Source organism: Caenorhabditis remanei, chromosome III, assembly GCF_010183535.1.
Source record: "Caenorhabditis remanei strain PX506 chromosome III, whole genome shotgun sequence".
Taxonomy (NCBI): domain Eukaryota; kingdom Metazoa; phylum Nematoda; class Chromadorea; order Rhabditida; family Rhabditidae; genus Caenorhabditis; species Caenorhabditis remanei.
In genome coordinates this window covers 14,959,500-14,979,933 of record NC_071330.1, presented here as the reverse complement: position 1 = coordinate 14,979,933, position 20,434 = coordinate 14,959,500, and the positions used below count along the sequence as shown (strand labels likewise).

Below are 20,434 nucleotides of genomic sequence, written 5' to 3'. Positions count from 1 at the left end.
CAGGAAATTTTTAGAATTTTCTTAATATGAGTATAACATTCCTAGTTTTTTTCGCATTCCCACGATTTTATTCTTAAAAAATGCGCAAAATTCAGAGCTATTAAAAAAGTTCACTTACCGTATTACGACGGTCCGCAAAAATAGCAAAAATAGCAAAAAATAAATAAAATTAGGCTTCCAGGAAAATCAGAAATAGTTGTTTTTGACACTTATTCAGTAAAGTATCTATTCTATAAAATAGTTGTGGGGGAAGAAGAACGGGAAAATGTGAGAGGAGGGACACATTCTCTGCGTCTCTATTATGCGCCATGATGTCTCGGATGACACATTTATTTTTATGGGTTCCAACAACTCTCTGCGTCTCCACTATTCTTCTATGAGGGGCATAGAGAAGAAGCGGTTTTTTTGGACGGGGGGACATAATGCTCTCTGCGTCTCCACAACTCTCTGTACTATCTCGCAAGACTACATGACGGACATTGACCACCTGTGAGAGATATTGTGGAAATGAAGAGACTCAGGGAGAATTGAACGACCGTTGACACCAGAGTTGAGCGGAATACGGTTTTTGAAATGGCGGAAGGCGGAAGGCGGAAAGCGGAATGAACATTTTTTGGGCGGAAAGCGGAAGGCGGAAGGCGGAATTTAAAAAATATCGGCGGAAAGCGGAGAGCGGGAGGCGGAAGCGAAAATTGTTTGGCGGAAGGCGGAAGGCGGAAAGCGGAATGGAAAAAAAATGCCAAAAGGCGGAAGGCGGAACACAATGTCGCTTTCAAAAATACGATTGTGGCCTTAGTTTGTAGTAAAAAACACTAAAATGGTTAAATTTGAGTTAAATTTTTTTTTCGGTAGATACTGGTAGCTTTGCTGCAAAAAACCACAAAAATATCAGTAAATTGGAATAGGTGATCAAATTTTTCAAGTTGAGGAAAAATTTTTTAAACAGCGGAAGGCGGAAAGCGGAAATTGGAAAATTTTTGGAGGTAACCGGAACTCGGAAGGCGGAATAAAACATTTTTCGGAGGAGAGCGGAAAGCGGAAGGCGGAAAGAAAAAAGTGGCGGAAAGCGGAAGGCGGAAGGCGGAAGGCGGAATTCCGCTCAACTCTGGTTGACACCACCTGCCAGGCACAATGAAGGACAGTGGAGGGGCAGGAGGATCCATAATAATAAATGTGTCTTCCGAGACATGGTGGACACGCAGACGAGAGCTTTCAAATGAGTATAATCATGACTAAGTTTGGAGCGATTTGGGTCTCGACGCGACTACTACAGTAACCCACTGACTCGTTTTTGCGTCGAGGATCAACTTGCTCCAAACCTGGTCTTGATTATTATACTTTTCTGAAAGCTCTCTACCAGCTAATGCTGAATATTTAATTTTCATAAATTCCGGATAGAAACCCACCGGGTTACGGTAGTATGAAGAATTTCGAAAAGTTTCGAAAATCTGTAACTTTCTCATTTTTTGACATTTTCCGGTGATTTTTGTCTCAAATTGTGGGAAATCGACTGAATTCGTTGGGAAAAACAGTTTTGCTGATGTTCGCCTACTTAAACCACCGTCTCGACCAATTGGAGAGCACTCTTCTGAACGAATCTTTATGTGTGATGAACAGTTTTTTTCTAATTAGTTCTGTTTTTCAACAGTTTGCATATGTCACTGCAACTAAAAAAACAAAAAAACTCCGCATATTTATTATTCATTTCTGCTGAGATCAACTGAATTGTTTTGTTATTCCCGAGTAGATTCTGTATCGGATGCATCGAGAAAATCTGGGAACTTTATTTTTCGATTGTCAAGCATATCGTTGATGAACTCGTCTGCAAAACGCATTTTCTGAAGTACCACAAATTCTGCATTTCTCACCTTTTTGAACGGTCTTCGTGCAACCAGTTCTTTGTACGCAGTAGTCAGCTCTTGGTCAAGAAAAGATTCACGACTTTCTCAGGAGAATCGCTGGGATCTGCAAAATTGTATAGTTCTCATGAGTGCATATGGGAACAGAATCAGTTTCACAGTCGGCATTTTCTCAGAACACGGTTTCTGACATTTTTTTGATGATCAAACATCAAAATCGTTGGAGAAGTAAATTTGAAGTAAAAAATGAGAAACGTTTCTACTCGTAGGCTGGGGGGAATTTAATTGTTATCGATACAGGAAAGCTCAAAATACAGGAAATTTATAGAATTTTCTGAAAAAGAATATAACCTTCTCAGTTCTTGCCGTATTCCGACGCTTCTAGACTCAAAAGATGCGGAAACTTTGAAACTATTAAAAAATCTACTCACCTCATCACGACGAACCGCAAAAATAAATAAAATTAGGTTTCCAGGAAAATCAGAAATAGTTGTTTTTTGACACTTATTCAGTAAAGCATCTATAACATCAAAATAGGAGAAGAAGGGAATTGCATCTATTATGAAATGGTTGGGAAAGAGAAGGGGACGGGTAAATAACAACTGTCGGCCTCTCTGTGTCTCCACTATTCTTTCTTGTGGCCGGCGCCATTCAAACCATTAAATTGGGTCGCATAGAGAAAAAGGGGTTTTTTGACGGGGGGACATAATGCTCTCTGCGTCTCCACTACTGGCTGTATCTATGTCGTATTCGAGTCTGAAAGCTGATTCTGAAAAACTTGGTGTTGGAGGGTCTCAGAGCAAAATGGAGAGGATTACGGTAGTCTCGCGACAATTGAAAAGCTCATAATTCTCTGCTACGTCGTCGATGTTGTATGTGATATGGTTTCGAATCTTTTTTGAGTTCAAAAAAGTTTATTTAGAAAACAAAACTTTAAAAAAAGGAATATTATATTAATATTATACATAAATGTGTTATATTTCAGGCAGTGTTCCAATCTTGTGCCAATGATGCTGCTCGATGTAGAAATTATAGAAATTATCCTCGTTCCTTTTCTGCAGTGCTCAAAGATTTGTTCCATTATTTTTTCAAATTTTTCTAAATTATGGCATCCTTGCAGATGACAGTCCACGATGCTGAAAATATGTGTTCATATTAGCAGCCCACGCCTTCTTACAACTGCGCCCCACCGCAAACGAGAGAGTATCGGCGGTGAGAGACGCAGAGTTTTTTTCTGGCGCGAAAAAAACTTTTTTCTTGAAAATTGGCAAATTTTGAAAACCAGTTTCAGTGTACCTAAACATTGTACAAACACAGAACTGGTGAAATATTAAACAAATTTATTTATACAAAAAAGGTAACTTATCAAGTAAAAGGAGACAACTAATATCTTTCTCCTCCTGTAGTGGTCGGTGCTCCAGTCGGTGTTCCAGTCGGTGTTCCAGTCGGTGTTCCAGAATTGAAATTGTTTGTTCCACTGGACTGTTTCGTGGTTCCCGAGATAGTGCCAGATCCAGACATTGTTCCAGTCACGTTCTGCTTACTCCTCTTCTTTTTTCTACAGTAGAAGAAAACGCCGATGACTAGAGCAAGGACGATAATGGCTCCAACTACACTGAAGAAACATTGAACATTGTAAACTGGACTGAAACTTATCACTTACCCGGTGATCCTTCCTTCTGACAATATTTCGGTAGCGTATCATCATATCCTTTTATACATTGCGAAGTTTCATTTTTAAAAATGTCACAACCTTTGGCTACGTATTCACGTGTGCTCCCTTTACATTCTGGAATATTTCAATATTTTAAAAACAATTAGCTGATAAAATGCAATTCGTACCGTTCATTGCACAGTCCTTTTCCAGATACTTCATAAACAGATATTCGTAGGCCTCGCTATCAGTTAAATCCTCTGCATTCTCCATATTGTAGACTCGGAAAGCATAGTGGTGTCTGAAAATGTTCACATTTAGCATTACAACAAGTTTATAATGAAACATTACCCATTATCTTTTGGAATAGGCATTTCATACTCATTCCCAGGTAAAATAGAGGTCTTTATCTTACACCTTGAATCAACCTCAAGCAACATAAATGCTCGTTCATTGAAATTGTAGGAATATCCTTCAATTTCTATGAGTTGGAACTTGTCCGAAGTCATTCCTCCAGATGTTGCAAGATATTCGGTTTTACTGTGATGAAATATCGAAAGTTTCGCATTCCATAATCCAAGTTCTCCGCTCGGGCAATGAATGGCTATAGAGAATTTGGTTAAAGAGTAATCCAAACTTTGGCAAGTGGTGATAAGCAACCCAAAGACAACGAGGACCACGAGAAGACGCATCAGTAGCTGATTGTGGTTTTGACTGCGGAAATTCCAGCTTATATGCACTTTTTTTCTGTGCTACCCGTCCATGACATCCGGGCGTCGGTCATGTCAAGGTAGGACAAGGGTGCCGTAGTTCAAAGGTCGAGTAATTTTTTGGTAAGTTCACCAAAAGTTTCTGGGACACTGGCACAAGTGAGTTTAAGTAAACCACGCGGCGGGGCCGAATATAGGCATGATTACACTTTTCTGAATACTGAGAACATGCTGATTTTGAATCTAACGGTCTCGGGGTGAAACTGAGTGGGTTACGGTAGTTTCGCGACAGTTGAAAAACTCAAAACTATAATCCATCGATTATTTTCCGATTTTTTGAAAAAATCAATGCTATTTTTGTTTGAAAACGTTTATTTAGAAATAAAAACTAAAGAAAAAGTATATTAAATTGATATTATAAATAAATTATTTATATTTCAGGCAGTGTTCCAATATTGTTCCAGTGATACTCGCTGTAAAAATTATAGAAATTATCCTCGTTCCCTTTCTGCAGAGTGCTCAAGGATTTCTTCCAAATCTACCATTATTTTTCCATTTAATTGCCTGCAGATGACATCTTTAAATTTTGGGTCGAGGAAACTTCCTTGGTGGAGTCATCATTCTAAAAGTTAGTTTTCGTATTATGAATTGATATAGAAATAGGAGTTTTTGGGCCCCGTCACGTTGTCGTGATAATAATAGTGTAAAATACCAGATTGCGCCTATCTATATTTTAGCATTTCTGTCTGTTTTAGGTACATTCAGTGTATGATTGCAATCATTATTTATTCCGGTATAGCAAGGAGAAGGACTTGCCGTCCTTGCTCCAGCACCAGCGAGTATATACTGAGTGTAAAAAGGAGAGAAGAGACTCTCGGCCGGCCGGGTGGTTGTTTACGCCCCGCTGAGCCGAGAGCAATACGTAATCTCAGACGAGAGAGAACCCGAGGAAAAGAGGGAAGAGACAGGTCAGAGTTTGGCCTGTGACATCCTCCCCTCTTTGGAAAGAAGGTTTCGTCCTCGAAACTCTATAGAAGAGATCAAGTTAGAGACCACTTTCCGCAGGGTTTCCCTAAGGCTCTCCCCTTCTCTCGAGAACTGCTTCGCCCCGAAGCTTCAACCGACTTAGAATTTAAAAAGTGGTTGAGAACTTTCGGTTAAAACAGTTCAAAAGAGCCTAAAACAGTGAAACAGACTATAAAACAACATAAAATACACAAAAATAAACAGTCGTCATCAAGGTCTCAAATACAAAAATCAGATTCTCATAGCGTCTTATTGCCCTAATCTTATCTAGTGACCGAAGTTTTGTCAAACTGGCGGCGTTAGGAAGTTGCGGTAACATACAATAATAAACTATGATGTTTTGAGGCGAGTATCTACAAGAAGAAAATCAAACATTCTAAAATTAAAAATTTTTGAAGCTGTATTATACAATTCAATTAACAATTGGGGGGACAATCTTCTCAATTATTGGTTCTATTCAAATCAGACTCATTTTAGCTGTTGAATTTTTGAACAGTCAATTACTTAATAACCATGCGCTTCCGCGCATGTGCTCATCCGCTCATTATCCTACACTCACACTAGTGACTTTTTGTCTCAACTAGGGGTGGGAAATTTCTCAAAATGGTATTAAAAAAATTATAATTATATTGACTTTCCTTTCCGGCATTGAAGATCCCTTGACAGCTTTTCACATCAGGCCAATCCTTTTCCAGTGACTGAGGCCAAAACAATCCAAACCAAAATCCGCGATCGATTGAAATCGAGAACATCGCAACTGCATTGCACTGAGACTGACGACGATGAATATTAGAGTAATATAATAGAAGTTATAGAATGAATAGTAGAAATGGGTGGGTAGTGGGGGGTTCAAATGGGGGTGGTGGGTTCCATGGTGTAGGTGTAGCGGTTAGCACTTCAGGACAGATTTGAATCCTGCGACGACCTGAGTTCGCAGATGATAAAGTTGAATAATAGGGCGCCAACTTTATCACCCTACTCGAGGTGGGACTTCCATGTAAAATACCAGATTGCGCCTATCTGTATTTTAGCATTTCTGTCTGTTTTAGGTACATTCAGTGTATGATTGCAATCATTTATTATTCCGGTATAGCAAGGAGAAGGACTTGCCGTCCTTGCTCCAGCACCAGCGAGTATATACTGAGTGTAAAAAGGAGAGAAGAGACTCTCGGCCGGCCGGGTGGTTGTTTACGCCCCGCTGAGCCGAGAGCAATACGTAATCTCAGACGAGAGAGAACCCGAGGAAAAGAGGGAAGAGACAGGTCAGAGTTTGGCCTGTGACAATAGCCCCAGCTATATTGCCACAACTGGTACAATCTAACTCGTAGATTATTTCCACGTAATTTATAAAATATACAACGGTGAACTTATTGTTACTGGCATATATCACTTTATTCAAAAATTTAGACAAGCAATTAAATATCGGTCCATAATTAAATGTTATTTCTTCGCCAGCTTTGATGTCTCATATCAGCAGGAGAAATACCACCTTGGAATGCTCTGAAATGAAGATAAAATCAGTTTGAGATTATGCTTTTTAGGTTATTTGACACGTAGAACCCGAAAAAAAACAAGCAAAAAAGATTCAAAAAGTTTTAACCACCATGGGGATTGAACCCCTGACCTTTTGAACGATAAGGAATTCTACCTTAACCACTCGGCCAGAACCCAAAATTTTTCACAAAATTACGATTTTCGGGATAAAAATACCCAAAAATGGCGTATTTTTAGGAGGAAGTCAGAAATCTTTCCGATTTTTTCTTAAGGTTAACATGGGGCATCTCACAATTAGCCGTCTAACTAACCTCCAGAAAGTCGTATTTGGATTACAGCTGTGTGATAAGAATCTGGTGCAATTTCCCGTACTTCAGTGGATTCATACACATTTTTTCCGTTGTACAAGTTTTCTGTAAATAAAGATTCACGTTATGAAAGATTCTCGAAAACTGCTCACCAGTAGAGACGCATTATATTGATCATCCGCAAATGGTGTATTAAAGCGTAATTAACAGCATCTGAAAAGCAGCAAATGAAGTATAACCTTCAATGATTTTAGTATTTTCGAAAAATTTCGAAGCTCTATAACTTTTTGTCGTATTATGACGATTATATGATGCGCAAAATTCAGGTACAGTACCGGACAAAAAGATATCAACTTTAGTAGTGTTAGGTTGATATTTTCGCCTTTTTACCACCCTGTCGGGACACACCCCCGTCGTCTGCGTCTCGTTCTCTCGTCAAAATGAGAGACGCAGAGAAGCTGGATTCAGCGGGATGGGACAGCTGCATCCAATTAGTGCCGCGGCTCCCCACTTGAGTACTAATATGCGTGCTCATTTTCAAGGCTACGACCCCGAGGGTCAACCCATAATGACAGCCTTTTGGGAATTTGAAGATATGCTAATGGATACCGACTTGAATCTACACGTTTCAAACCGTGCATGTGTCTGTGAAATTATTGCCCCAAATGATATGCTGATGCAATGCCAAGGCCGTCTTTATCGAGTGGAGAACAAACATATTCATGTCGTCGCTCAAGTTTCAGAACATTTTGCTTTCGATCATGTATTGAAGCACATTTATGTATATGCTCATGATCAAATTGTACGCCTCCAACCCCATCTGAGTGAAAAGATCGTACCAGTTTGGAATAATGTAAAGGAAATTCGAGATTTTAATGTAGTTTCTGGTCTTTTGACAACTCTTCATTCAAATGGCACCATTCTATTCAATCAAACAATTCTGGGCCAAGTCGATCCTGCTTCATATAGTAGATTACCAATTTTCGCTGCACCAAACGAAACTCCACAACCCCTAGAAACTAGTATATATTGCCTCGTCTATTTCTTAATCGGCTCATTATCCACACTGATTATGGAAACATGTGGACAGCAAATAGCTCAACTTCGTGGTGCTGGTGGTCTGAACTTGGAAAAGAAGCCGACACTTGTCCGTCAACTCTCACTATAAATATCTTCTTTTGTGTTACAATAACACTAATTCTATGCCCATGTCTACATCATTTGGTCAGACAACACACCTAACTCCTGGCTTTCGCTTTCGCTTCCCCTCACAGACTACAATTATCGGTGCTACGCAATCTGGCAAAACTACTCTATTACGTAGTATTATTGAAAATTCGAGCCGTACATTTGAAGAACCAATTGACAACATTTTTTGGTTTTATGGTGTTGACACTCCTGGAATCCCAAGATATTTACCAAATCTTCGAGCAATTGAAGGAATACCAGACATTGAGCTACTAAAAAGACACAAGGACGAGAGAAACATTGTTGTATGTGATGACTTGATGAATTTTTTCGCCAGGGACAAGAAATCAATGCACCTATTGAATGACCTGTTTTGTTTGTATGCTCACCACATGAATTGTGCAATCTTTAATTTGGTACAATCTGCATTTGCACTACCACCCACCACTCGAAACAATAGTACATATTTGATTTTAATGCGAAACCTTTCTGATGCGGCACAAATCAAAAACTTACTTGTACAACAATTTGGTCAGAAATGGCGTGGAGCCTTCGAAGCATATCAAGATATAATGTCAGAACCCTATCAAGCAATGCTAATAAACAATGATCCCTTGGCACACTCAAGCATGCGAATCCTTTCAAATTTCACAATGTCTTATCCTATAGCGCATGTACCTGTATAAAATTTAGTTTCAATTGTGTATTTTCACTAAAAAATGTTTGATTTTAATAAAATCTTGTCAATTTCACCAGTTTTATTCCCAACAAGTCTCGGATTTCACAACTACTCTCCATGGCCGAGTTCAATGGCCGAGTCTACAGTGGAGCGCGTTTGCATTCGAGTCCCCCCAGCCACGACCCGAATGAGAAGAGTCTCCCTTCCCCCCTTTTCCCTCTGTGTGTAGATGGCCGAGGACGTAATTTAATTCGAGTCCCCCAGCCACCACCAGAATTCAAATGTGTCTTCCCTCCCTTTTTTCTCAATGTGTGTGTACATGGCCGAGGCGAGTGGCCGAGTCTACCGCGGAGCGCATTTGCATTTCGAGTCCCCCAGCCACCACAAGAATTCAAATGTACCTAAATGGAAAGGGACAAGGATTTTCACATTCAGCAGTTTATTTGGGTGACAAAATCGTAAAGGGAAAGAATATTGTGAGAAAAAAATCGAAAGAGGTGGATTATTTTGAGAAAAAAATCGTAAAGGGAAAGAATATTGTGAGAAAAAATCAAAAGAGGGGGCTATTTAGATGGAAAACTTACTCTCAGAGTTGTGGTGAGCTGTTGTGGACGGAGTTGTGAGGAGTGTGATGGATGAGTGAGGGAGAAAGTGTATGCCTGAAAAAATAGAATTTATGAGTAAATTTGGAGTAAAAAACTTACTCTCAGAGTTGTGGTGAGCTGTTGTGGACGGAGTTGTGAGGAGTGTGATGGATGAGTGAGGGAGTAAGTGTATGCCTGAAAAAATAGAATTTATGAGTAAATTTGGAGTAAAAAACTTACTCTCAGAGTTGTGGTGAGCTGTTGTGGACGGAGTTGTGAGGAGTGTGATGGATGAGTGAGGGAGTAAGTGTATGCCTGAAAAAAAAAAGGAAAAGGTTGGAATTGACACGAAAAGAGAGAAACATACCTTTAGAACATGTGAAAATTCCACATGTAGTAGCGAGGAGGTCTCGTGAGCTCACCAATTGGGCGTGGCAGATCTGAAACAATTTTTTTTTAAATCATACACCTTCTTTTTCCAAAACTTACCAAATGTCCAATTCAGCGGTGCTCCAATGTTTAAATAGTGAAGCACTATACTATCCATTGCAGCATATTGCAACTGATCTTCTCGCAATTCTGCCGACGCCCAATTGCTCATTGTTTCACACTTTCTCAGGTTAAATTGAATATCTTCTGCGTGGGCACGTAGTGTGCGCGGTTGTCTGAGCCGACCGTCATTCCCATACTCCAATTGCATGTTAGCCAATGGTCCAACAATCACATCATCCTCGTTGCCAAATGTCACGAATCTTCTCGCCATTGAATTTATTATTCTTTTCACTTCTCCGAACTCGTCCCGGGACAACTCATGCACTCTCAGTAATAAAACTTCATGATCTCTTGCATTATATATACTGATGAGTGCCACATTTGTTCCATTTGGAAAATTTTGATATCCTCCCTCGGTATCCAAATAGAATGGCCACGGTGTCCTCATGTTCTGCAACTCCTCCAGATTCGAAATAATCTCCTCATAGCGTTTTGTAACAACGCGTTGGAGTCGATTGTCTCTGAATTCCGGATAATCAGTCGCCATCGAAGGGGTTATTCCACAATGTAACGGTAGCGAACGCGAAAAATTGTGGTGACGAAATTCGAAAGAAAAATGTGTGCGAAAAAGTTCATTGGTGTTTGCGGAATTGCATACCGTACCTCGTAAAAAAATGCGCGGAAGTTTAAATTTGAATTTTTGGTGTGTACGAAATAGAAAGAATGGATTTTAGCGTTCGGAGAAGCATTTTTTAGCGAAAAATGGGGATAAAATTAATTTTTAAATTTTTTTCAAGGGGAATTTTGAAGGAAAATGCGAAAAAAATCGGTAGCGAATGCGAAAAATTGTGGTGACGAAATTCGAAAGAAAAATGTGTGCGAAAAAGTTCATTGGTGTTTGCGGAATTGCATACCGTACCTCGTAAAAAATGCGCGGAAGTTTAAATTTGATTTTTTTTTGAAAATGTTGGAATATGAGAGAAAAAATCGCAAAAGGGGGATTGAACTTTGATCGTTTGATTGGAATACAGTCGTGTTAACCAAAAGACGAAATATGTTGTCTTTTGTTTTTTCTGGTTGACGATATTCGTTACGCACAATCTATCACTTTCTAGCCATCCTTTACTCGTTTTCAATTGCGAAATTGCTTCCCGCATAAGAGGGGGCAAAAGGGGCGGGGCTTAGAGAGTGGTGCAGACAGACATAGACAAAGAGAGAGTTGACGCAGACAGTCAGACAAAGGGGGAGCGGCGCCCACTCAAGTACTCAAGTGGGGAGCCGCGGCACTAATTGGATGCAGCTGTCCCATCCCGCTGAATCCAGCTTCTCTGCGTCTCTCATTTTGACGAGAGAACGAGACGCAGACGACGGGGGTGTGTCCCGACAGGGTGGTAAAAAAGCGAAAATATCAACCTAACACTACTAACTTTGGCTGTTTTCAGTGGAAAATGAGGAAAATGACCAACTTTGAGAGTGTGCCGTAGTAATTCTGAAAGTCACACTATGAAAATTTTTAATTAGTTTTTCATAAAGATTGAACGTGGAGCTCCATTTTGTAGTTGACAACTTTTTTGTACGAACACTCCCTAGCAAGTTACATCTCGACAACGCAATTTCTCCATCAAATCGACCAATTTCAGTGCAAAATAGTGATGTTGTCTTAAAATGACCATAACTCTCTAGAGAGTGTCCGTACAAAAAAGTTGTCAACTACAAAAATAGAGCTCCACGTTCAATCTTTATGACTCATTAAAAATTTTCTTGGTGTGACAATCAGCATTACTATGACACAATCTCAAGGTTGGTCATTTTCCACTGAAAAGCGCCAAAGTTGATACCTTTTTGTTCGGTACTGTAGTTGAGGGTCATCACGAAAATTCAAGGATTACTGTAGAATTAGAAATTTGACACTGTTTTTCACAACAAATTCAATGTATTTCCTTTATTTTGAGTCTCAAAATCAGAAAATTCCTTTATAAATAAATAAAGTTACAGAATTTTGAAGCGAATTGGGTCTCGACGCGAAAACTACCGTAAGCCGGATCTAGACTACTGTAGTTTTCGCGTCGAGACCCATATTGCCCTAAACCTGGTCATCTGCTCATTCAGTCGGTTTAGGGGGCTCAAAATATAGGAAATTTATAGAATTTTCTACTAATTCAGTATTTATCGTATTCTTAGGGCTCTAGTAATGAATTTAGGGTTAAAAACAGGAAATTTATAAAATTTTCTATAAAAGTCCTAGTTTTTGTTGTATTCCAACGATTCTAGGCTCAATAGATGCGCAAAAGTGTGTTTTTTTCACGCAGAATGAGGTATTTATGCTCGAAATGGTTGACAAATACATTTCAAAGTTTTAAATTGTCAAAAATAACGTTTTGATGGTTAAAATAAGAAAAATTACAATTTTCAGTCTAAAATTAAGCTTTTTGTTTTAGAAAACAGGGTATTACGCTTAAAATGCGGCATTTGAGTCGAAAATCCAGGTTTTTCGTTCTAAAAATTGCGGATTTCAGCTGAAAATATAACTTTCCCAGTTTTCATCGTATTCCCACGATTTTAGGTTCAAAAAATGCGCAAAATTCAAAACTATTGAAAAATCTACTTACCTCATCACAAAGAACCGCCAAAAACAGAATAAATTAGGTTTTTATAAAAATCAATAGTTGTTTTTCGACACTTATGCAGTAAAGTATCTATTATGAAGTGGTTGGGGAGAAGAAGGGGACGGTTTGAGGGTAGATAACAACGGTCAGACTCTCTGCGTCTCCACTACTCTCTGTACTATTTCGTATGACCATTTGTCTTATTCGACTGACCCTGACCACCTTTGAGAGATATTGTGGAATCGGGGAGACGCAGAAAAAAACGAAAAAACGGGAAACATACAGAGAATGACAAATGTTATCTACCTACAAGCTCCCTTATACGGAACAGGCCATTTTTGAATTTTGCTCAATTTTCATTAAATTTTTGAAATCAACTCCTCGACGGTTTTCAGAAAAGTATAATCAAGCCGGGGTTCTGAAATTTTTGAAATTTTCAGCAATTTTTGAGCGGCTTACTGTCGCTAATTTGTGCCAGTAGTAAAATTCCTCACAAGTGCCATCAATTCCCTACAATTTGAGCCAAAAATCACCGGAAAATGTCGAATTATGAGAAAGTTACAGATTTTCGAAACTTTTCGAAATTTTCAAAATGCGAAAACTACCGTATCCCGGTGGGATTTCGTCTGGAATTTATAAAAATAGGTTATTCAGAATCAGCTCGTTCTCAGCTTTCAGAAAAGTATAATCATGCCCTGGTAGGGTCTCACCGCGAAAACTACAGTTCGGATTACTGTAGTTTTCGTGGCGAGACCCAAATTGCTCCAAACCTTGTCATGATTACACTTTTCTGAAAGCTCTCGACGGGTTGATGATGAATATCTAGTTTTCAGGAATCTTGGAGCCAACCTGAGTAGTATGGGGATATGGATGTCGGGGGGGGGGGGGGGGGGGACACCTCCCAACCAGAGTTGCATGGAAGTGAATTTTTTTATCCGGAAGTCGGAAGTCGGAAGGGAATTTCCTTAACCGGAAGTCGGAAGTCGGAAGTCGGAAGTGGAAAAACGCCCGGAAGTCGGAAGTTGGAAGTCGGAAGTCGGAATTCCATGCAACTCTGCTCCCAACAGCTGTTCACGGCGCTCCCGTCAAAAAGTCTTCTTTATGTGGAAAAAATTCAATTTCAAATTCTTTTCTATTTTTTTCAAATTTCTTTTTTCAAATTTCCTTTTTCAAATTCTATTTTCAAATTTCCTTTTTCAAATTCTATTTTCAAATTTCTTTTACACCTGAAAGAAAGAAAGAGACACAATTTTTACCATCACCACAATTTTATTATAAAAACAATTTAAACAAGTTAAAAAACAATTTAAAAAACAATTTAAAAATTATAAACGATTGGCGGATGTTGTAACGATGGTTGGGTTGGTGGCTGAAAATATGTATATTTGTAAAAGATTATTTTCTCTATCTAACAACTTACTTCGTTGCTGTGATGGAATTTTTGTGACGATGGTTGGGTTGGTCTGCAATAAAAAAGATGAATTAAGATTCAAACGTGTCTATTTTCCTACCTATTCATCTACTGGAAAGACCTGGACGTGCTCAGCCGGGTAAAAATTGCCCGGCTGAGCAGCAACGTAGACCATATCTACGGCGTTATGGGTGGCCAACTCATAACGCGCCAAGAAGTGGGACACAACCGTCCTCTTTCCCTTTGGGGGCCCGAAGGCCATCATAGCACTGAAAAAAAGTAAAGTCAAATTTACATAACTTAAGTTTTCACCTACTTCTCCTTAGTCAGCTGTATTATTCCAGAATGGATAATCCTCAGCTGGCCCGAGGGCCTCATTGAGGCGCTCCAGGTCGCCGTGGCGCCAATTAGGCACCGCGGCGGCAAGCAAGTTAGTGAGCTGCATCCTAGAAAAAAACTTTTTGGTTTTTTGCACAATGCGGTGGAAAGGGGGTACAGCTGTTGAGGGACCCCTCCCCCCCTCCCCGATGATCCTCACTCCATACTACTGATATGTATAAAAATAGTAAACTCACTTATGGCTACTTAGCTGGATTGTGCCTCGGATGGCACGCACCCCGGGCCGGGACCTCAAACGTACGAGGCCCCAAGTCTCCAGTCCTCCGTAACAGAATTGAAAACATTGTTGAGATTCATTGCTGGAAAAAAACGTTACTAAAATGAGCATGATAAAACTAAATGAACCTAAAAAGCATACTTGCAAACCGGGCCGAAACGGGCCGCCGCGTAACTCGCTTCCAACTCAATATTATGAGCCGAAAAATATACCAAACTGTAGATCTCGACGAGTTCTATCTCTATGATATAATACGGGTCGGATGGCTATTCGTTAATGTGCCGCGGGCCGGGCTAGAATGGTTTTTTTGGCCATTTTCGCGTTTTTTGACACTTTTTCCCGGCCCGCGGCACATAAACGGATATCGATCCGGCCCGTACTATATCATAGAGATAGAACTCGTCGAGATCTACATTTTGGTATATTTTTCAGATCATAATATTGAGTTTTCAGCGAGTTACGCGGCGGCCCGGTTTGCAATTATGGTTAAAACCTCAATCAAGTCGGATCGGGCCTTGTCAGCAAAATCGGACAATTAGAAAAAGTATTGAATTCATTGAATCTGTTTGGAAACCAGGCCCCTGACCTTGACAAGTAGTATGGATTTCAACTCACACATTTCAAGATTCTTTGTGATTAACCCAATCGTTCCATTAACCTCCGTTACAAATCATGTGTTCAATCTATTATAGCTCTAAAACAATTCATTGATATAATTTTTAATTTAGTTCTCTCTGTATAACTCTTACCGTTTGTTCATACCAACAATCACCAAAATAATAGAAAAGAAACGAGAATTCAATAAAAATCAGAAGACATTTAGTAGTCGACAACCAACCAGAAGGCTGTCTCGGGGGGGAGAATATGACTCTATTCGTATTCTTCCGAATCTCGCTATGGACAGATGGTGGACGCAGAGACTGCGTATGGCGGGAGAACAAGATGTTCAATAGAGCGCATTTTCTGTAATGCAAATGCGCTCTATTCATTTAGCCGTCCACTGCGTCCACCATCTGTCCGATAGCTCAACGAGATTCGAGACACACTGCGTATGGCGGTTTTGACGATGTCTCCGTAGAGCGCATATGCGTCCTCTGCGTCTCCTCTCTCGACATTATGTCTCACAGGTGTTTGACGTCACTCGAGTTAGGCAAAGACACTGTCTGCGTCTCCACTATCCCCAGTACTATCTCACATGGTCATAACAATGCCCTTGAACACCTTCGATATATAATGTAGAGTGGTGGAGACGCAGAGAGTGTGTACCCTTCTCTTCCACCATCCACCAATTCTCCCCCTGAGACAGCCTTCTGGTTGGTTGTCGACAAATATGCCTTCTGATTTTTCTTGAATTCTTGTATTTTCTATTATTTTTGCTGTTTGTTGTAATGAGGTGAGTAGATTTTCCAATAGTTTTGAATTTTGCGCATTTTTTGAACCCAAAAATCGTGGGAATACGATAAAAACTGGAAAAGTTATACTAACCCCCATTTTTCGGCTCGAAATATCTATTTTCAAGAGAACTCCGCAATTTTTAGAGCGAAATAAACTGGATGTTCGACTTAAATACTAGATTTTAAGCGTGAAACCCTGTTTTCTAGAAAAAAGACTCAATTTTAGACTGAAAAGTGCATTTTTAGCTTATTGTAACTATCAAAACTTCAATTTTTCAGCCAAAAAACGTCATTTTTGACAATTTAAAAGTTCTAGAGCATAAATACCTCATGCTGAGTGAAAAAAAAACACAATTTTGCGCATTTTATGAGTCTAGAATCGTCGAAATACGACAAAAAACAGAAAAAGTTATGGAGTTTCGAAAATTTTCGAAAATCTCGAACCATTAAACTTGTCATAACCTTTTGGTTTTGAAGTTGCGCGGGATTTCATTTATATTTCCAAAATCAGCGTGTTTCTAGCATTCAGAAAAGTATAATCTTGCCTATATTCTGAAAATTTCGAGTTTTGTATCTCGACTGGTGGGTTACAGTAGCTCAATAGTATTTCGCTTTGAAATTGAGCTGGATTTTTCTTAAATTTTCAAAAACAGACTGTTCTCCGCTTTCAGAAAAGCATAATCATGCCTATATTCTGAAAATTTCGAATTTTGAGACTTGTAAACTGCCATGGTGCCCGAAAAACACAAAAGGTACCAAAATTCTATAATACGGGATAGATCGTATTGGTATGTTACAATGTTTCAGAGGGCGAAGGAGCATTTCCAATGCAATCAATCAAACTGCTGAAAATTGTGGATGGTATGGATCATCTGGTAGGTAGATTTTTAATGGTTTCGAAAATTTCCCATTTTTTGAGCCTAGAAGCGTCGAAAAATGTCGAAAAATGTGGAATATTCCAAAATTTTCCTACTTTTTAAGCCCAAAATCACTCCCAACCTATTGATACACAAAAAAAGTGCTTGAAATAGAGTCTAATTTTCAGTTTTCTGTAATTTTCAGGGAGAACGAAGCATTTCAACTCGATCATTCCGACAACCAACACACACTCTCTGATTCAATTATCAGATGTTACCATTCAAATCGGAGATTTCGGAGTGTGCCGTTTTCATGAAGCCGGAAATTTTTCTCTGTAAGTTAATCTGTTTTTTTCGCTTCATAAATTCCATTTTCCGAATAGACAGTTGAAATTTTTTAGGACTGCCATACGACACAAAAGCAGATGTCTGGTCTTTCGCTGCTGTGGCTGCCGAATTGTACACCGGAGAATAAGAAGGACGTCGGAATCGAGATTGCGGATCTTCCATTCAAACTCATGTCTGGAAGCTTGCCGACAACTCTTCTTTGTCGTTTTCTGGGGTCGCCGATTTGTAGATCACTTGTTCCTCCCAATCAAGGATGTATTTTGAATTTTTTTCATTTTCTCTTCTGTTAATCCCGTTTACCTTTTATCGGTGTACATATCAATAAAAAGATTATTATTCAAAACAAATTGGTTATTTCGAGAAGTAAGAAACGATTTTCGGTCAAAATTTCAGAAAAATTGAGGAAAACGGGCTGAAAATGTCATTTCTCGAAAAAAAAACTAGTCCTATGGGTTCTATTTGGGGTGGTTTCGATGGAATTCGGTCAATTACCGAGTATTTCAGCACATGGAAACCAAATTTTACAAAACCTAGTCCCCGAATTCAAAAAACGTTTTAAAAAAACCAAAAATCACCGGAATTCTGCTGTGGCCTAGAAAACCAAATTTCGAAAAAATTCGGTTTTTCTGTTTTTGAAGCGTAAGTGATGAAGATTGTCACCTATTTCTAGATAATAGTTGTGTCAAAAGCTGATTCTCTAGTGAAATCCCTCTGGCTGAACAACGGGTTTGCACACCGTGTATTCACACACAGACCATAAGGACAGGATTTGGGTGATGGAGAAGGGTAAGAGTAATTAGGGTGTGAATTCCCATATCCATCTGTACCTTGGGAAACTGGTCCTGTTTAGATACAATCGACTGTGTTGATTCCTTCAATGTCTCATTCCTCCTCTTCTCTTTCTGTATTGATCCCCTTCTTCTGTGTCAAAATGTCTGTCAAGAAGAACTCTGTATCTGAAATACTCTATGCAAAAGTGTTCACCAATCAACATCTTCTTGAGAACATTCTCATTTATCTATCCGATGACTTCAGGAAGAATTTGGATGTTAGATTGGTGAATAAATCAATAAATAACACATTTCTCCGGCTAATTAGAAGAGATCATCAAACAATAAAGATTGAGTACGCTTACAACGTAGAAGATATCGAAACCAGGGAGAAGGATTATATTTATATCAATTATCGGAAAATCAATAATCAGGGTGTGCCGCTATATTTTATGTAAGTATTTTATGTAAGTATTTTGTACTATTTCAATTATATTGATTATTCTTCAGTTTCCTAAATACTGCTGTTGGTGTGAAAGTTCAAAAAATTACAACAAGAAGATTATGGATGTTGGAAAATGAATTTAAGCGAAGGCTTCATGACCTCATTCATTCCCAACTGATTGGAAGCAATGGTAATTTTTGTAGATAAAAGAAAATCGCTAAAATCTGCCTTCCAGGAACCCATATTCAATCATTGATTAATTTGGAGGAATTATGCAATAGATGTGAGAAGTGTTCTAACATTGCCAAGAAGTGTCTAGAGTATGGTCCATTGAGATTCAGTACACTACAAACTATGAGTTATTCAAAGAACTACAAGAAACTGCATGTAACTGATAAACTGTTCGAAGACATTGCAGAGTACTGTATCTCTAAGTCAAAAAACAAAGAAGAATGTTTCAAAGAACTGGATAAAACTATTCCTTCGATCATCTCCTGCGATAAACTTGCTATATGGATCAGTGAGTCCAAAGTACTCCCGAATGAAGAGATAGATCGATCGTTTGATCACAGGCACATGCCGCGAGAAGTTATCGATATAATATTTAAAAAATGGAATGTGAAATCGATAAAACTCAATATGATACATTTCACGAATGAAGTGAGGTGCAGTCTCGAATGGCTACAGTATGACTATTTCACTCGAGTCAGACTAAATGATCCATATTCGGAAACTGAGCAATCAGGTATATTATCTGGCTTGAAACTCAATATTATGGGATGAAAAATATACTAAAATGTAGATTTCAACCCGTTTATGTGCCGCGGGCCGGGATATAGTGCCAAAAATGACCATCCAAAAAAATTGCCAAGAAAAACCATTCTAGCCCGGCCCGCGGCACATGAACGAATAGCCATCCGACCGGTAGTATGTCAGTGACAGAAAAATCGTTGAAATTGAAAAAATGAGTGTATTTTTCTATTGAAAAACTGGTCACAACCGACTTTTCAGCCAAAATAGCACATACAAACAGATGTGCGGGCAAAAGCAGCAATTTTCAAATATAGAATCGATATAAGTGAAGAAAAATCTAAAGGAAACAGTATTTTTCCAACAAAAATGACAAATAACTAGCTGAAAACGCAATATTATGAGTTGAAAACTATACCAAAATGTAGATGTCGACGAGTTCTATGTCTGTGACTTACTACGGACCGGATGACTATTCATTAATGTGCCGCGGGCCGGGGAAAGACCAAAAATCGCAAAAAAAAACCGTTCTAGCCCGGCCCGCAGCACAGTCATAGAACTCGCCCCGAGATATACATTTTGGTACCGGACCGTGTCGGCCCTTACATGTTCCAATTCATAAACTTTTCAGATTTGAAATTCAAGCATGTCGAAGTGAGCTTGTCCTACTCAAGAAGCTGCGTGGCAAGCATCGGAAACCCCCCTCCAGAAACTACAGAATCGGCAGGATATCACAATTTTATTCCGAATATCAGAAGACTGTTCCCGACAGATCAAATATCAATGGAACTGACCCATTGGTATTTTGTACCAAAAATCGATATTGAGAAGAAAATGTCTACAATATTGCAAGTGGTCACCATGGAAAAACCGCAGAAGTTGAGTTTAGACATCAAGTTTTTTGTGCAATCAGGAATTGTCAAAAAGCTCAATGAGGAGACGAATAGGGAAGAATTGTTGGGAATTGATCCGCGATATGTTCTGCAGCCAGAAAGATTACACTGCTTTAAGAAATCGTCATCGTTCAATGCAGAACATGGTCCGGAGGTATTCCTTGACAATAAATGGATTGGAAGAAGATTTCAAGTTGAGGATACTGTCAATCGATTCAATTTCAATTTGGATGTTTATATCAAGGAGAAGGAGTTGGAAGAGAAATTCGATAAGGAAATGCTGCAAACATATCCTAATTCTTTTGTTGGACACTTTTTCGCATGAACTAATCAAATTAAATTATCAAATA

At 39.1% G+C, this 20,434-nt stretch overlaps 5 protein-coding genes across 5 annotated transcripts; 2 read left to right on the top strand and 3 right to left on the bottom strand.

The window, feature by feature from the left end:
* Positions 1 to 3,242: 3,242 nt before the first annotated feature.
* GCK72_011452 (uncharacterized protein) lies at positions 3,243 to 4,205 on the bottom strand (the record flags this gene model as incomplete). The annotated part of the gene is made up of 4 exons (XM_053728457.1): positions 3,243 to 3,469; positions 3,523 to 3,648; positions 3,702 to 3,814; positions 3,865 to 4,205. The coding sequence occupies 4 exons, from the start codon at positions 4,203 to 4,205 to the stop codon at positions 3,243 to 3,245; spliced, it is 807 nt and encodes a 268-aa protein (XP_053588034.1).
* Positions 4,206 to 5,924: 1,719 nt separating this feature from the next.
* Positions 5,925 to 10,541, bottom strand: GCK72_011450 (uncharacterized protein; the record flags this gene model as incomplete). Its single annotated transcript, XM_053728455.1, has 7 exons — positions 5,925 to 6,016; positions 7,055 to 7,156; positions 9,503 to 9,577; positions 9,623 to 9,697; positions 9,743 to 9,817; positions 9,925 to 9,942; positions 9,992 to 10,541. 7 exons carry the CDS (start codon positions 10,539 to 10,541, stop codon positions 5,925 to 5,927), a joined length of 987 nt encoding a protein of 328 aa, XP_053588032.1.
* GCK72_011451 (uncharacterized protein) lies at positions 7,524 to 8,219 on the top strand (the record flags this gene model as incomplete). The annotated part of the gene is made up of 1 exon (XM_053728456.1): positions 7,524 to 8,219. The coding sequence occupies one exon, from the start codon at positions 7,524 to 7,526 to the stop codon at positions 8,217 to 8,219; it is 696 nt and encodes a 231-aa protein (XP_053588033.1).
* A 3,384-nt stretch (positions 10,542 to 13,925) lies between the features above and the next one.
* On the bottom strand, positions 13,926 to 14,273 carry GCK72_011449 (uncharacterized protein; the record flags this gene model as incomplete). Its single annotated transcript, XM_053728454.1, has 3 exons — positions 13,926 to 13,969; positions 14,021 to 14,063; positions 14,133 to 14,273. The coding sequence occupies 3 exons, from the start codon at positions 14,271 to 14,273 to the stop codon at positions 13,926 to 13,928; spliced, it is 228 nt and encodes a 75-aa protein (XP_053588031.1).
* A 3,884-nt stretch (positions 14,274 to 18,157) lies between these two features.
* Positions 18,158 to 20,409, top strand: GCK72_011448 (uncharacterized protein; the record flags this gene model as incomplete). Its single annotated transcript, XM_053728453.1, has 4 exons — positions 18,158 to 18,450; positions 18,507 to 18,631; positions 18,677 to 18,961; positions 19,823 to 20,409. The coding sequence occupies 4 exons, from the start codon at positions 18,158 to 18,160 to the stop codon at positions 20,407 to 20,409; spliced, it is 1,290 nt and encodes a 429-aa protein (XP_053588030.1).
* Positions 20,410 to 20,434: the final 25 nt, after the last annotated feature.